A 16432-nucleotide genomic window follows, 5' to 3' on the forward strand; every position below is an offset into this window, starting at 1 on the left:
TGAACAGGCGGACGGGATACACATGGGAATGGTCACTACTGGCTCTCATTCATTTTCCAAAAGTTCCTTTGTTTACTGAAGGAGACGCTGACCCATAAGTCCAGGTCTCAATACATGTGCGCCCCTCAGTGATGTCACTGGCTCCTAGTCAACCGATTGGCCGACTGAATATTATATCAGAACACTGGCTGCTTGAGAGGAACTGGCTTTAGAATTCTCAGAAACATTCTATCGGACTCTAGTAGAACTTTCAGTGTAGAAGAGATTAGGGAAGCTCTTTGTGTTGCCTGGCACAGGAGGGGTTAACCAGGACACTCTGAAGAGTGTGCGCTCAGCCAGGCAGCTGAGCGGGAACACACAGCATAACGTCAGGGCACAACAACACATGTCCTGGACTCACCTACGCTTCCAGCAGGGTCCTCCTTTAACATCTTGATCCGCAGAGCACTTATTGATGCCTCTCGTACGAGAGCGGAGAGATCAGCACCCCTGTCCAACAGAAACAAACAGCGATGTAATACACGGATCAGGCTCTCTATAAAGGATACAACCAGATTCCTTTCTACAGAAGACTCTCTCTTATTAGTGTGTTTGTTTATAACATGTCATTCATCTTTCTCACAATGGAATTACTGGTCATTTTTGGGCACTGGGAGGACTGTCTTGCTGAACATTTAATATTGAGGCTACTTTCATAGACAGGAGGGGCAAACCTCCACATAATAAGCGGAGACAGGGAACTAAAACCTCCAACTTGAACCGCGATCTGCGGCTCAGGAGCACAAGAGCGTGGGCTGATCACACAACACAACATGTATCCATATTTTGGGCAGCACGGTGGCTCAGTGGTTAGCATTTCTGCCTCACAGCACTGGGGTCATGAGTTGGATTCCCAACCATGGCCTTATCTGTGAGGAGTTGTGTATGTTCTCCCTGTGTTTGTGTGGATTTCCTCCGGGTGCTCCGGTTTTCTCCCACACTCCAAAAACATACGGGTAGCTTAATTGGCTGCTAACAAATTGACCATAGTCTCTCTGTCTGTCTGTGTATATGTCAGGGGATTTAGACTGTAAGCTCCAATGTGGCAGGGAATGATGTGAGTGAGCTCTCTGTACAGCCCTGCGGAATTAGTGGCGCTATATAAATAGTCTACTCACGTAAAGCAGTCACAACGCTCATCAAAAGCGATGGCTTCAAGAACAACGTCTGCTCCCAAAGGCGGCCGGGTACCATCCTATGAAGAGCCCAAAATAAAAACAAGATCAGTGTTTAGAAATATTTTCACATGTAATAAGTAGAACTTTTTTTCTCCCCTTATGGAGACAAGCGAAATGCAGAGTACAAACCCCTCTCTCAATTCCTGTTCCTCTAGTCACCCTCTCCTCCCTTTCTGTACAGAGCCACGTAGCAGGAACTCCCTGAGAGCGATCTATCATAGAGATCTACCCTTTAGACCACCAGGTGAGGTGCTCTGAAGACTATTTATTTTAAACATTTCTGAGAGTCTTCAAACACATTTGTACGTTAAATAATGGTGTTTTTAGATACAGTGTATTAAGCGGCTCCCTGTACGGCACAATGTGGTGAACTTACTTTGGTGATGGTTTTCAGTATAGCAAAGCGATCAGCAGGAGGTGGAAGCCCCACGTACAGAGTTTTGTCCAGTCGTCCAGGCCGAAGAATGGCTGGGTCAATGATATCTGGAGTACAGAGAGAGATCTGTCAGACAGCCTCAACCGTGAACTCATACCTGCAAAACACTCTATTTATACGTTACGGGCCTGAACCATTAAGGAGCATCAGTCCACTTGTGTAAAATCGCTCTGCGCAGGCGTGAGAAAGACTTACACCCGACATCCTGTAGCTAGCCAGATCATCAGGACGTTCACAGCAGCACAGCGTATTTCAGGAGACACTCCTGTGACCTATACACTTGTGATGATGATCTTAGGGAGGACATGGCTGCGTATGACAGGGGCAGTGTGATAAGATGGGACTCAAGTGCAGGCAGCCATAGACAGAGATATAGTGGAAGGAGCAGTGTCCCCCGCAGCACAGAGTATATCAGGAGATGAGTGATGTGTTAGTGAGGACAGGCTGTATGTGACAGGGGCAGTGACATGATGTGAGGAGGGGAATGGAGGCAGCAGGAAGTTACAGACAGAGTTATATAGTGGAAGGAGCAGGGTCCCCAGTAGCAGAGAGTGTAATATATATATATATATATATATATATATATATATATATATATATATATATATATATATATACACACACATATATATATACATACATACACACAGTGGGCATCAGAGCTGACACGGATATATGTTTTATAAAACACGCAGGGCTGTGGCAGTGCTGATGCACAAAATGGGTAACTTAGAAAATCAATGCGGAGTGTATTCAGGCGTTACAACCTTCACAGGTCACTGTGATCAGACTCACAGAACAATGACCCTTTCTCTAAGTAAACTCCATTTGCTCAGAGCAAACACCAGCTACAGCAATCCAGCCTTATCTAATCTGCGCTAGTCTCCAATTATACTTAATCCATCTTGACCTGAATATGTACATAGGAGAGTACGGCTACATAGACACTGGTGTATGAAACATGCACATAAACCACACCGCGATGACATGTGCAGTTGGAGGTCTTCAATCTGCAATTTTTTAAAAAGGTCTTTGGTTTGAACAAGATGCGACTCTTTAGAATGCTGTACTGAGAGTTTAGGACATCCTGCTCGGTCCAAGTTTGGCTACCAAATCGAGTTGAAGTCTTCTCCTATTACAACAAGTTTTTTCTTAAATGGTCTCAGCTTCCCAAAAGCAGCTTGTCCCACATTTGGGGACATAACCAAAAGACTAATCACAATTGCTTCGGTCTAACGCTACTCATCAAGAGGATACATCTACCTTGCGAATCCAGAAAGAGAACTTTGTGTGACTGGGTCATTACTGTGCAACACTACAGTCAACTTAGACTTGTGATCAGACATTGCACAGAAGGCTTGTGGGAATGTTTTGTTCCCCTGAAGCACAACTCGAAAGCACCATGGTGTGTTTTTGTGGCGAGTCGAGGCCATTGATATTTAGGGAGACAATCCCAAGATACACGGAGCTATTCTTATGTAAACATTTCTTAAATCACATATCACTGCGTTTACAAATGTCTTCTTATTGCTGCAGTGACGTGCTTCAGAACGCAGCATGTAGGTACTAAAGTAACCCGTCTTCCACAGTGATCCTTCCAAGCACTTTCAGTATTGTGCAAACAGGAAAAAGGTAACAGCAGTGCAGGGCTCATAAACATACTGTGCAACATGCAATAAACAAAAATATTACACACAAAAGGAACTACCATTAGTGGTAACACAAAAATTGGCAAATCTAATATAGAAAACCATATTCCAATCTCATCTCTACCTACACTCCTAGCCGCCCCCTCCGCTCTGCCTGTGACCGCCACCTCACTACTTCACTGATCACCTCCTCTCACTCCCGTCTTCAGGACTTTGCCCGGACTGCTCCCCTGCTGTGGAATGATCTTCCGCGTTCCATCAGGTTAGCATCTACTCTCAAAGGATTCAAGCGTGCCCTTAAGACTCGTTTCTTTATTCAAGTCTATCAGTCCTCCTAACTCCCTTGTCCTATCTCTCTCCCCCAGTTAGTACCACCCTATTTGTGTCTCCCCCTTTCTTTTAGGATGTAAGCTATCATGAGCAGGGCCCTCTTTCCTTGTGTGCTCCTTCTACTATTCCATCACCCTCTGTACCTCTTGGCCTGCTTCCCTAGCCCTGTTTTCTTAAGCTTTAGCCTCCTTTTCGCTGATTTCTACCATCCCTTTCACTATCTGTCCCAGATATAATCCGATGTGTTTTACCCTGTCACCTGTGTTTGTATATATTTTTGTATCATGTTGTGTCTTGGTTCTGTTATATATATATATATATAATATATAATGTACGGCGCTGCGGACCCTTTGTGGCACCGTATAAGTCAAAGATAATAATAATAATTGGAAGCAGGTATAATCTACAGAGCCATTCCTGATGTCGGTCTAATGAGCAGAGCCATATTTGCTGCTGTCTAAAATACAGAACTACATTTGTTGACTAGTCCAATAGGCAGAGCCTTGTCTAGAAGTATAGTCACTAGTCTCCGCAGTCGCCTCTCTCTCGGATCAGCTCACTCGTGCAGGGTCTTGCTCACAGAGCTGTAAACCTATTGGTTGATACCGCAGTTTCCTGTCCCACAATGAACTCCAGAAGCCAATCAGAGCTCACTGTTGGACAGGAACCAGAACAGCCATCAGTGAGAGGCCGCTCATTCTTAAACACACGGTCACTTAAAAAGTCCATATTAGAAAACCAATATTGTAAAACGATACAATTGGGGATTGAATACATGTTGTTTTGCTACAGAACACGTGAAACGATTTATTGTTCCATATAAAAAAACTGACCTATAACTAGTGTGATCAGCAGTGTTGTGTCATACAGGGTTTAGTGTCACACAAGGTTTAGTGTACAAGTAAAAAAATGTGTCTCACCTGGGCGGTTAGTCGCAGCCATGATAAAAACTTGACGCCGAGTTTCCAGACCGTCCATCTCCGTGAGCAACTGATTGACAACTCTTACACTGGATCCAGACTGCAGGAAATCAGAAAATAAAAAGGCATTTCTAGCAAACCTACAGTAAATTAAATTATAGCCTGTAAAAAGTACTATTCAAATTTTGGCACGTTAAAAAAAGAAAAAAACAAAACAACTGTAAAAAGCACAACGACACCCACTGATAACAGTAAAGGTTACACCACAACACTGGTTTTGGTCTGAATGGCGTTAAAGGACCTTATTATAACACTTATATTTTATAATATCTAGTTTTTCCTGATGCCAATGTTTTTGATGTACATATTATAATAATCATCTACATATTCAACACGATGTAGAAATTAGCTTTTTTCTACATAAAATCCATTTCTTTGAAACAAATAAGGGGACACAGAAAATGGCGTTAAGTCGCCACCCGTGAAAAGCTGGGCACTAAAATCCTATAACAGATTTCTGCTCCCATTATCCTTCCGTTTACTACTAGCCAAGACCATATGCCTGGGCTGGACCGGACTAACAAACAGGTTCCAACTGTCCAGTCAGTGGGCTGGTCGTCATCATCATCATTTATTTATATAGTGCCACTAATTCCGCAGCGCTGTACAGAGAACTCACTCACATCAGTCCCTGCCCCATTGGGGCTTACAGTATAAATTCCCCTAACACACACACACACAGACATACAGACACACACAGACTAGGGTCACTTTGATAGCAGCCAATTAACCTACCAGTATGTTTTTGGCGTGTGGGAGGAAACCGGAGCACCTGGAGGAAACCCACACAAACACGGGGAGAACATACAAACTCCACACAGATAAGGCCATTGTCAGGAATTGAACTCATGACCCCAGTGCTGTGAGGCAGAAGTGCTAACCACTAGGCCACCGTGCTGCCCAATACACGGTGCAGAAGAAGCAGTTATAGCTAAACGCTGAACTTCACAACTAATGATTAGAAAAACAAACACAGACACCCGGAAGAGGGAGCCCCGGCTGGTGACAGCAATACTAGACTTCTGCAAAATAACTATGGCTAGGGAGACAAGCAAGACCTAGAAGGCCATGTGCAGTAGACACAAAGCTCCTCACTGTATGAGGTGATGAAGCTGCACAACATGGATTAATACAGACATTAAAGGCGAGGATTAGGGCAGTAGCAGTAATGTGTGGACTGAGGGAACACTGAGCTCATGTGATCATTAAGAGCCAATGTGCTGAAAGCTGGCAGCTTGATGATGTCACAGGTGTTTCTCAGAAGCACAGTGAGCGTGCTCCTGCCAGTACATGTGCTGTTCGCTCTTAATGCACACGTATATTGATAATTGTCCCGAGGATGACCGACGTCATGCAGACATGCATAAAGGTAATTATAGAATAAACTATAATGCAGTAACAGGCAATAAACGTAATGCAAGCTTAGTTATATGCTTCCATATTAATGGGCGGTTGCCTGTAGGGGACGGGTATTCTTTAAGGGCAAAGTGTAGTATGAGGAGTGAAATATTTAGCTTCGTGTAATTCCATTTGTGATATTTTTTTTAAAAAATCTATTAAAAAAATGGCTCTACTTAAACATGATCAATTCAGTTAGCCAATGAAGGCAACATGAACAGCAACAACATTAATGGGATTAAACTGGTATGAGTGTGTGAAGGATGCATAAGGCTATTATCATACAGGCGCTTTGAACTCCGGGGAGTTTAGCGCTCTGGAGATGCCAAATGCCTCCGCAGGGGCAATAAGTTCAACAGGAAACACCCGCTATAAAACAATGAACGTTGGGGCAGATTGTCGGGTGTTGTCATACGATGGGGAAACACGTTGAATGTACGGTGTGTGACTATGTCGGCTTCTGATCGCTGCTGAACGTTGCATTTTTCTGGCACTGAGAAGTGCAGTTAAACTGAAGTGCTTGGTGTTCTGTATCACACATTTACACTTTATGCCAAACACTGTAACAATATTATTTTATTTTCATACAGCAGGTACCCGCAACCTTAATTTTTGGCAACTTATAGGCAAACAAAAGCTGCATGTGTCACTGCCGCGCCACGCCCTGCGCGCTTAATAACAACATCAACTTTGTGTTGGCACCGGAGAATAGATCTGAAATCCATTTACAAATAGTGACTTATTAAACTGTGTTCTGTTCAGCGCAGGAGTCTGAATCAAGCAACATATTTCTTTGTATTCTATATAAAAGAGTTCTTTGGCAATGCACCAGGCCGTTGGGTCATGTAATTGTACAGCAGTCATGCTACTGGAATACAAACAAGGTTTTGTTTAATCTTCCTGCACATGGCAAGCAATTTTCATAAGTAATACAGTGTTTGCAATTCTCATGTTCCAGCTGTATGTAAATCTGGTTGTACACAGACAATGATTACAATGCCGTATCCACGGAACTCAGGATAACGTGACACTGCAGGTAACGAGGTCACAGATACCACCTTCACAATGCCCCGATTTCACCTCCCCAGATACTCTTCTGTGTTGAACGGAAAACATGATTCAGATAGAGTTTGTATATACTGTTTTTCTTTCATTTCCTTTAATAAACTTCATGTTTGAAACAAATACCTGCTCAATAATTATTGTCACACACGACATGTTGTTTCAAACATACTTGGCCTCCATTTAAAATAGGCATAATGCAAATTAAAACTTGGAAGCCTGATAATCAGAGTACACCCCCATCTGCTATGATTTATAGGAGTATAACTGGCAGATGTATAGGATAACATTGCAGTCATATCCACTTGAGAATGGCTCTAGCTTCAGGGGGGCTTTGGGGCACCAAGTTTTTGGATGGGAGCTGGAGAAGGTTGGTTAGTCCAGGAAAAGCCTTCGGTACTTTACAGGCTATTTCCTGGCACACACACCTACAGGGTTATCCAAGAAGCTTGGCGCCCTACAAAATGTGCTACTTCGTGGCTTTTCCTGGTATCCAGGAGATGATGTAAGCCCAGCGGCGGTACGGCCAGCCAAGCCCAGCGGCGGTACGGCCAGCCAAGCCCAGCGGCGGTACGGCCAGCCAAGCCCAGCGGCGGTACGGCCAGCCAAGCCCAGCGGCGGTACGGCCAGCCAAGCCCAGCGGCGGTACGGCCAGCCAGTCCGATTATTAGTGTAGGGTGTTATACTGCATTCTGTATGTCAGGTCTTGTGCTATAATGTATGCATCATTTATATACCTGGGTGTATTGAGTATCAGCTGTGCAGCCTCTCCAGTTACACAATGTTGTCTGTCTTACGCGTTTTATTTCTTTACATAAAATAAAGTCATTATTTCCATAAATACATAAAATATATGTAAATATTCAGCCTGGGACACATCCTCCTCCAACTCCTGGGCTGATTGCTATGAAATAAATGAGACAGCTGATAAAGCTGAAAGAGTAACACAATCTATAATATAAAGCACAGAACAATAATAGAGCGTAATTATAGAACTAGTATAACTGAAATAATTAGTTTCCATGCGGGTCATCTGAACCACTACTAGGGCTTGGATTTGAATTTGGTTCATCCGATATACAGGGAAGGGCGCAGAACACTGAACCATCGGTTTGCAGTCTTTAAATAATTCTTTAGCAACCGTTTCCGCCCAGTTACATGTTCCATGTCTATTTTTTCCTTTATATAAAATGTGTTTAATTGAAGGTTAAACAATGAAACAAAGGTTTTAAACACAAGCAATCACAAACAAATTGTTAACCAGGGTTAGAGAGTCTGTGATTTCCTGTTAGCCACTAGCCGGTGCCATAATGCTGAATTTTAAGTTAAACAATGTCCTGAAACATTCTAGAGGGGGGAGGTGGGGGGGGGGGGGGGGGGGAGATGGGGCCGGCGGGGGCACGTCTGATCCGTCGCTGCCGCCGGCAATGAGAACATACAACAGTGACTACACCACAGTCAGTTTAGGGAACCAATTATATTTTGTTGCCGAGAACTCACCTCATGACCAGACCTTCGGGGACACAATGCGTCGATTTCATCAAAGAATATGACGCAGGGGGAGGAGTTGGAAGCCCTCTGGAAAACCTGCCGTACGGCTCGTTCACTTTCACCGACATACTGAAATAAGAACACATCCAATGCCGTGAGCAGAGCAGATCTGTGTTGTATCCAAGAGCAATTAAAACAAAACAAATCTGCCTGGTGATATAAATGCTCGGCTGGAAGGCACAGAAGAAAGAAAAATAAAGAAACGCGTAGAGTCACCTGTTGATCTGACAAAACGCCTTCTATCCAATGTACATACATTAATAGGTGGTGTGAATACTGGGAGCATAAGAACCAACCAGCAGTGAAAGATCTTCATTGTGCTCAGCTCACCATGTTCAGGAGCTCAGGTCCTTTTACAGAGATAAAGTTCAGTCCAGATTCATTTGCCACCGCCTAGAACACACAATATGACTGTTATAAGGCAAGATCTAGAGAGACACAGAATGGTAGTAGTTTCACCTCTACACCTACCACTAAAGTAGTTCCTTAAATATATATATATATCTATCTATCTACTGAGCGCAGTGCATAAAAAAACCCACTTGGTAGTGTTAGGGTCAATACACAGATTTAATTTGCAAAGCAATATAAAATTGTAAAATACTATGTACAGGGTACAACAGAGAGAAGGGAGTGTATCTATCTATTTAGTATCTATCGATTTAGTTAATGCAAGATAATGATAAGTAGAAACGCAGAAACGCAATACATGTGTGAATATAAGCACGGCAAGGGTTAAGTATCACCGGCAGTTGTAAAGAGCGACGGGAGAAATCTCACCACACATCTCCCAGCTTATAACGTTTCTGCACTGTAATAAGATGCTCATAAGACGCTGTTGATAGATCTTTGATGTGCACATTATGTCAGTGTACGGGTCTAACCGTTTATGTCCGTTTGACTACCGGCGTTTGGCCTGGTCAGCAACGTTAAATGAGTGAATTTAATTTTATACCGAATGAAAGAAAACAAATTTAATAGAAGTGAAAAGATCATTTGATTGTGTTGCGCAAACATTAAAATTTACAATATATTCTTACGATAGAATTACGTAGTAAATGTGTTTTACATTGCTGTGTTAATTTGGTCATTGATAAGCTGGACTACAAAACCATGTGAAGAACATTATGTTGTTAAATCGTCACATACTCGAGGAAGGACGAGGAGCCCCTCCGAGACGCTGTGCTGTCCTGATTTAAACAAAGACTCATTGGTTACTTGATTTAAAAAAACAAAAAAAAAGACTCATTGGGGTATATTTACTAAACTGCGGGTTTGAAAAAGTGGAGATGTTGCCTATAGCAACCAATCAGATTCTAGCTGTCATTTATTTAGTACATTCTACAAAATGACAGCTAGAATCTGATTGGTTGCTATAGGCAACATCCCCACTTTTCAAACCCGCAGTTTAGTAAATATACCCCATTGTGTGAGTGGACAATAAGCAAGTACAATGCATACCTCCCAAAATGTACTGTGACATAATAAGCCCCATATAAACCCTGCCCCATTCACGCCCAGTTTCCCCCATATGCCCCTCCACCGTGCCACCCTTCTAAAAGGTACATAAATCGGATCATGCAGATATGAAAATGTCGTCACCTAAAGAACGTTTCAATGGAAACTTGCAGCTAAAGGCTTTGGGCCTACTTAGGAACACACAACACAGAAAGATGACCTTACCTTTGCAAGCAATGTTTTGCCACAGCCGGGGGGTCCCGCTAGTAACACACCAGCTGGAGCCATGAGACCAAGAGCCTTGAACTGCTCCGGGTTCCTCACCGGCGCCTGTAGAGAAAACAAACGGCGTTATACCAATTCCCACAGGCCATGGAGGAAGTCAATTACGAATGAGATTATCAAACGTCTTTATTGCAACCTCTCAGACGGACATTACTACTGGATGGTGAGAAAAAGACAATAGACATCCACCACCTATCACCAGAAGGCTGTGCATCTGTCCGATTTATTAACTTGTGTGCACACAGGCAGATACATCATTCGGGTGATAAGAAATCTACACTGACAGATCAACAAACACATACACATTTATTTATTTTTCAGTGGAGTTTTCCTGAAAATATACGATGCTCACCAGTATTGCCATGGTGAGCTCCTCGCGAATTTCATCCAGTGCCCCTATGTCCGCCCACGTCACGTCTGGAACGGTGGCAAAGCCTTCTCGCTTGGCGGAGGGCTGCACCGCCGGCAGAGCGGTCAGGAAATCCTCCATCTCTATCCGCATTCTATGCAGCTGTTCCTCTGGGAACGGCGTCTGATCCTTCAGCATCTTCAGCAGCTGCTGCAGCTCATCCTACAGACGGGAGACATCCTCATTACGCCATGGACAGATACCGGACAGGTTATATTACCAGTGACTGGGGCAGTTATTGTGTTCTAACTATAGCAGAGAGACGGGAGGACTAAAAGTAAATATATGTAACAAAACTGCATGATCTGCATTAGAGTTTTTTTATCCAACATCCTTATCTGCTTTTCAATAATGTATCTATATCATCAGGAGGTTCCGTTCATTTCGTTGCCATAGGATACGATACAAAGCTGCTGTCTGGATAAAGCTGTGTCCAGACAGCACCGTAGAGCTAAATCAACTGTAACTCATGATATGGATAAGTGGCTGAAAAGCATAAAATAAAGTTAAAGAAAAAAAGCAACATGTTTGGCAAAAACCCCTTTAAAAACTTTCCGTGACTTCCTATTTTTATGACGTGAAGCTATTCAGGCTCTGCTCTCCATCATATTTATTACGTAGAATTTGGAAAGTAATTATTGCTGGAAAAGTTATCACACAGTATACAGCACTGAATCAGTAAATGTGCTGATATGTTTCTTGTATTACAATCAGTAGCTGGAATCTCTCTAACCCATCTGCAGAATACAAAACATTAAGATGAGACAGGCAGAAAGTCTGCTGTGTGTACCTGACTTGGCTGCACACGGTGGTCTAGTAATTTAGGTGTTGGGTCTCCCGGCTCAGAGGCCGGACCCTCTACACCAGCCTCTACGGGCCTCTGCTCCTGCAGCTGAATCAGGGCTCTATTCACTGCACACATTGCAGCCTCCCGGCAAAGCGCCATCAAATCTGCGCCAACATATCCCGGCGTTAGATGAGCCAAACGCTTGAAGTCAAAGGATTCTGGGAGCTTCAACTTGCGGCACAAAGTCTGCAGGATCCTGCAAGGGATTACATCAGAAAATACAAATTAATAGCTGCCACTTCTCTCACTGAAGCCTATTATTTGTCCTTAAAGCACGAAAAAAAAACTTCTTATTGATAACCCGTCTTATCCTTATCATTAATTAATTTGTTCAAATGGACAATATTTTTCCCCTGTATGCACAACGCTAATTGGCTTGGCTTCAACCATATTCCGCCCTCTAGTTGTCAATAACAGTATTGCAAGCTATATAACATCAAAAAATAAAACGCTGTTAAATATTTAAGAACTCCAAATCAGGTATCTTTCTCTTTCAGCCACCCCAGGGACCGAGACGCATTGTATTCACAATAGTACACATAGGGTTCATGTACAAAGTACAGAATGTAAAACTGATTATACTACGGTATCTCCCATCTGTCTGTTTGCTGGTCCTGATGGGAATTATTAACGCATTAAGTTTTCTCCTTGTAAATATTCCCGTGGGTACCCTCTCCGATCCTTATCTCATTACAATAATCTTGTCCCACAAAATTAAATCTTGGGCCTGTCCAAACTTCTGCTCAACTTCTTCCTCATAAGCCGGTGGATATTTTGCTCCCCAAACCTATATTTCCCGGTGGAAATCTGGGCGCATTTGTGCAAATCAAGGTGAACAGCGGGCTCAAAGCTTTATTTGCACTGCTGAGCGTTTTGCTCTTTGTAAATATAACTACACTCTATTTATAAAGTCTAAGCACAGTACTTCAGTCCACAGGTCTGTGAGGTAAGGCAAGTCTGGAACACGAACGTTATTATCTCAGGGAGCTGACCTAGGGCTGTTCCAGGTATCGCAGGCGTGGAAAAAGAACATGTTCAAGGACAATAAGAAAAGACAATTCCTCATCGAGAACTGAAATTATTGGTGTATGATGATCTTAACCGAGAAGCGGAGATCATCATTTCATCATGTCCAGGATGAGATAGAGACTAAAAGGGTAGAAACTGGGATAAACCTCTAGAAAAAAACAAACCTATTAATCCTGATGAAAACTTCACCCACAAGTACAAAGTTAGTATTTTTAATGATGTTACAAACTTTTCATTATAAAATAAGCAGCACTTGCATCATGTACAGTAACGACAAATCGGTTATTCAGTGACTCTGCAGAAGATGTTTGCACCTTATAAAATTAAAAACATACAGATAACCGTGTTACTTTACTGACGTTTGGGCTGTGTACTCGATGATGTTCTTTGAATAGTCCAAATGACAGGATATTTTCCACAGGACATGATATAAGACAATGATCAGCAGAGAGTTATGTCCCATGGACTATTTCAATATCACATCACTTGCCCTTGACAGAGTACAGTCTACCAAGCCTTTATTTTTCTTTATCATTTGTTTTGTGGAAACAGATTTGCTATCAGGGCTTCCAGTCTCCTTCTGACGTGAAACAACAAAGGATCAGAATACAAACAGTCACAGTTCACGCAATAAGCGGACAGCTCCGTGAAGGTCACCTCCGCTCAGGAGGTTGAAGGGTAAACTGGGTGACACTGGGAACTGGGCTATAACTTCCAGCATTGGAACGTGACAATTGTCTGACCTATGTGCAACAAACGGTGATGCAGGATTTCTGCAATGAAGCAGTCTGAGGATTTTGTTTCATTTTTAGATCACTATATTTCGAATAAAAACAACATTGAACCAGGGAGCGCGTTACAATTTACTATTTCCCAGTACAAACGCCATCAGCGCGTTCTCACTCCATAGGAAAATAAGATAAGGACACAGATGGATTTAAAGGGCGTGTTATCAGTATTACTTTTGCCTGGCTCCCTCGTCTGGTATCCCCAGGCAGATCTCCCGGTCGAACCTCCCGGCGCGTCTCAGAGCAGGGTCCAACGAATCTGGGCGGTTCGTGGCCCCGATGACCAGAACCTGGGCAGTGATGGACAGATTGTTCAAGTCTGGTGGGAGAAAACAAAGGTGGGTGTCCTCCGATGCTCAACAGAATTAGGATAATTAGGGTAGATACACAATACAAAATGGGGAGATTAAATGGCTGGCGATGTGCCGCGCAGACATCACCGCGATGTCCGTCTGCGCACATTGTAGGAATCTCCGCTCATTTCTCTGCTCACCTCTACATACATGATCTCTATAGCACTAGGGGAACCACGGACAGTTTGTGCTATTGTGTACTGAATTCCGCATTCGCGCGTTGATTTACCTACACGTATCAGGCCGTAAGAACGCAGAGTTCTCGTCAAACAACAGACAATATGGAGACTGTAGACAGAGCGCGCACCGGCGCCCGTCTCCCAGGACCATGACGTTTATAGGTCTGATATGTGCAGACAAATACAGTAGGTAAATATTGAACCTAAAAAGTCAGGAAGGGGCAGTAACGTATTATTTTATTATTGTAAACGACTAAAGAAATACAATGTAAACATGTAGGGAAAGATTTTAAAAAAGCTACACCAGAGGAAATTCTTCTGGTATATTTAATTTAGAACCTAAAGGACTACATGATTATAATGATCTTTTGGCTATTTTTGCCACCGATTGGGGTTGAGCAGGTGTATGCATCTATATGTTAAAGTTTAACATATATTTTAACATAGAAGCAAGAGTTTGATAGTAGAAAAGAACCTACATGTGCATCTAGTTATTTGTTTAGTTACAATACTAGTTACAATGTATCTTAGCCACGGATGTAGATGATGTTATGTACAATGATTTGGCTATAATATGAAAGTAACAATCAGCTTGGTTTAGTTCCAGTATAACGCACTATATGATATACATTCAGAGAGGTAGAGAAATTGATACAAGTCATTTTAGAAGTCTCTCTATATTCCAGACTAGGGGGTAAATGTATTATGCTCCGAATTCTGCAACTCGCTGATTTGCGACGAGTTTGACAGCTAAATTTAAAACAGAGATGTCTTTATGGACAAGTTTTGCAGAAATCGGAGCATAATACATTTACCCCTAGGAGCTGTGATCACGTACACACTGATAAACGGATGTAATAGCGTCAGTGATTAACAACGTCATGAAGTCTTTAACAATAGTCAGATATTTTATTCATTCACAATGGATTTTAAACATCAATTTCGTTTTAGCTGTTTAATTTGCCAGTGATCTTTTGAGGTTAATGGGGATTATACAATTTCACCTATGGTGCCTGTTTTGCACAGACTTGTGACCAGCCGTACAAAACACTGAGTGTTTATTTTTTTTTCCTTTTAGAAAACTACTAATAAGACTGACATCCAGTCTAAAACACTGCACAACACATGTGTGCTCCCTTCTATGTATGGGACATCGCTGGGACTATCCGGCCACAGCTGTTACCCTCCCATGTAAGATGGCGGCATTAAAAGAAATAATTGAATGTTTATAGCAAAAGAACATTAAAAAGATATATAAGGTTTTATTTACAAAAATAGAATCATGCGCAAGTAACCCGTTACACAAGCCTCAGTATGAATGCTCACTAGAAAGTTTCCCTATGACCAACTAGTTTTATCAGAGTACAGGGAATGGAGAGGTTTAAAATAATGACAAGGCAATCATTAAATCTGTCTCTTACTCGTCCAGAGTCATCGGAGCTGGTCCTGCGGGTATGGCTCACTGCTCGGCATTCTGGGAAATTCTTCTGGAATAGGAATTCTTTTGTCTCTTAGTGCGAGTGTGAGTGTGTGTGGACATCTAGTGCCCTCTTCTGTCCTCTTAATAATTCACATACATTAAACATTTTAAGTTGAGGATAATTATATTAATTCTACCATGAACATTTTCTTGAATAAAAGGGCTGCTAATAACATTCACAAATATAAAAGTCACCATACTCACCATCCATACAGGCGAGGAGCTGAGCCACAATCCTTCGCTCCATGTCCTTGGAAGCCACTTCTCGTTTTGGAGTGATGGCATCAATCTCATCGATGAAGAGGATGCACGGGGCACTGCCCTACAACAATAAAAAACATTTCATCAACCTGAAGAAATGATTGTGAAAGGTTATAAAATGAGGATGAAACATACAGACATGCTTCCTTTAATGGGTTTTGCTCTGTAAAGAGCTGCAAGAGAGGAGAGTATAGGATGCATCAACTAAGAGGACAGCCAGGTCCAGAATGGACAAGTTATCCAGTCAGAAGCCAAATGTGAGTTCAGTCAGTGCGTACACACATCTACCGCACCACAAGCCCCACTTCCTTGACAGTTTTGCTGCATGGCTCTTCCCCCCAACGTACCCTCCCTCATTCTACCGCCAAAACTTTCTCCATCCCCCCTGCTCATTGTCTCACCAGTGGACCTCTTCTCCCACACACCATGATGGACTTTCCCTCGAATTCGCACTCTCCTACTTTTTAAACTCATCTTTCTCGTTTTTATGACCACAATCTCCTCTCCTTCCACTCTCCCTCTTGCTCCGAAAACCCTGTGGACACTCCCCAACCGCCAAAGTCCTGGATGAAGCTCTCCCTGCTACCACACTTCACCTTCCGCCATTCTAAACCTCTACCTTGGCACTGCAAGCTCACTTGGTACCTTCACAGGTGCTCCTGTTCTGCTGAGCGCCTCTGGCGAAAATCTCACTCAGACGCAAACTTTATCCATTTAAAA

The 16432-nt window shown here is 42.7% G+C and overlaps 1 protein-coding gene across 1 annotated transcript in view; it reads right to left on the reverse strand.

Moving 5' to 3' along the window:
- The window catches only part of NVL (nuclear VCP like), a 37391-nt gene that overhangs the window by 2925 nt on the left and 18034 nt on the right, over positions 1 to 16432 (reverse strand). The window contains exons 11-21 of the mRNA XM_075204322.1: positions 15656 to 15773; positions 13614 to 13758; positions 11566 to 11818; positions 10719 to 10937; positions 10307 to 10411; positions 8954 to 9016; positions 8573 to 8692; positions 4553 to 4652; positions 1594 to 1700; positions 1158 to 1234; positions 401 to 489 (exon numbers count right to left, since the gene is read on the reverse strand). Coding sequence (XP_075060423.1) covers positions 401 to 489; positions 1158 to 1234; positions 1594 to 1700; positions 4553 to 4652; positions 8573 to 8692; positions 8954 to 9016; positions 10307 to 10411; positions 10719 to 10937; positions 11566 to 11818; positions 13614 to 13758; positions 15656 to 15773 — 1396 coding nt within the window. The remainder of the gene's footprint in view (positions 1 to 400; positions 490 to 1157; positions 1235 to 1593; positions 1701 to 4552; positions 4653 to 8572; positions 8693 to 8953; positions 9017 to 10306; positions 10412 to 10718; positions 10938 to 11565; positions 11819 to 13613; positions 13759 to 15655; positions 15774 to 16432) is intronic.

Source organism: Mixophyes fleayi, chromosome 3 (assembly GCF_038048845.1).
Source record: "Mixophyes fleayi isolate aMixFle1 chromosome 3, aMixFle1.hap1, whole genome shotgun sequence".
In the NCBI taxonomy this organism is placed as follows: domain Eukaryota; kingdom Metazoa; phylum Chordata; class Amphibia; order Anura; family Limnodynastidae; genus Mixophyes; species Mixophyes fleayi.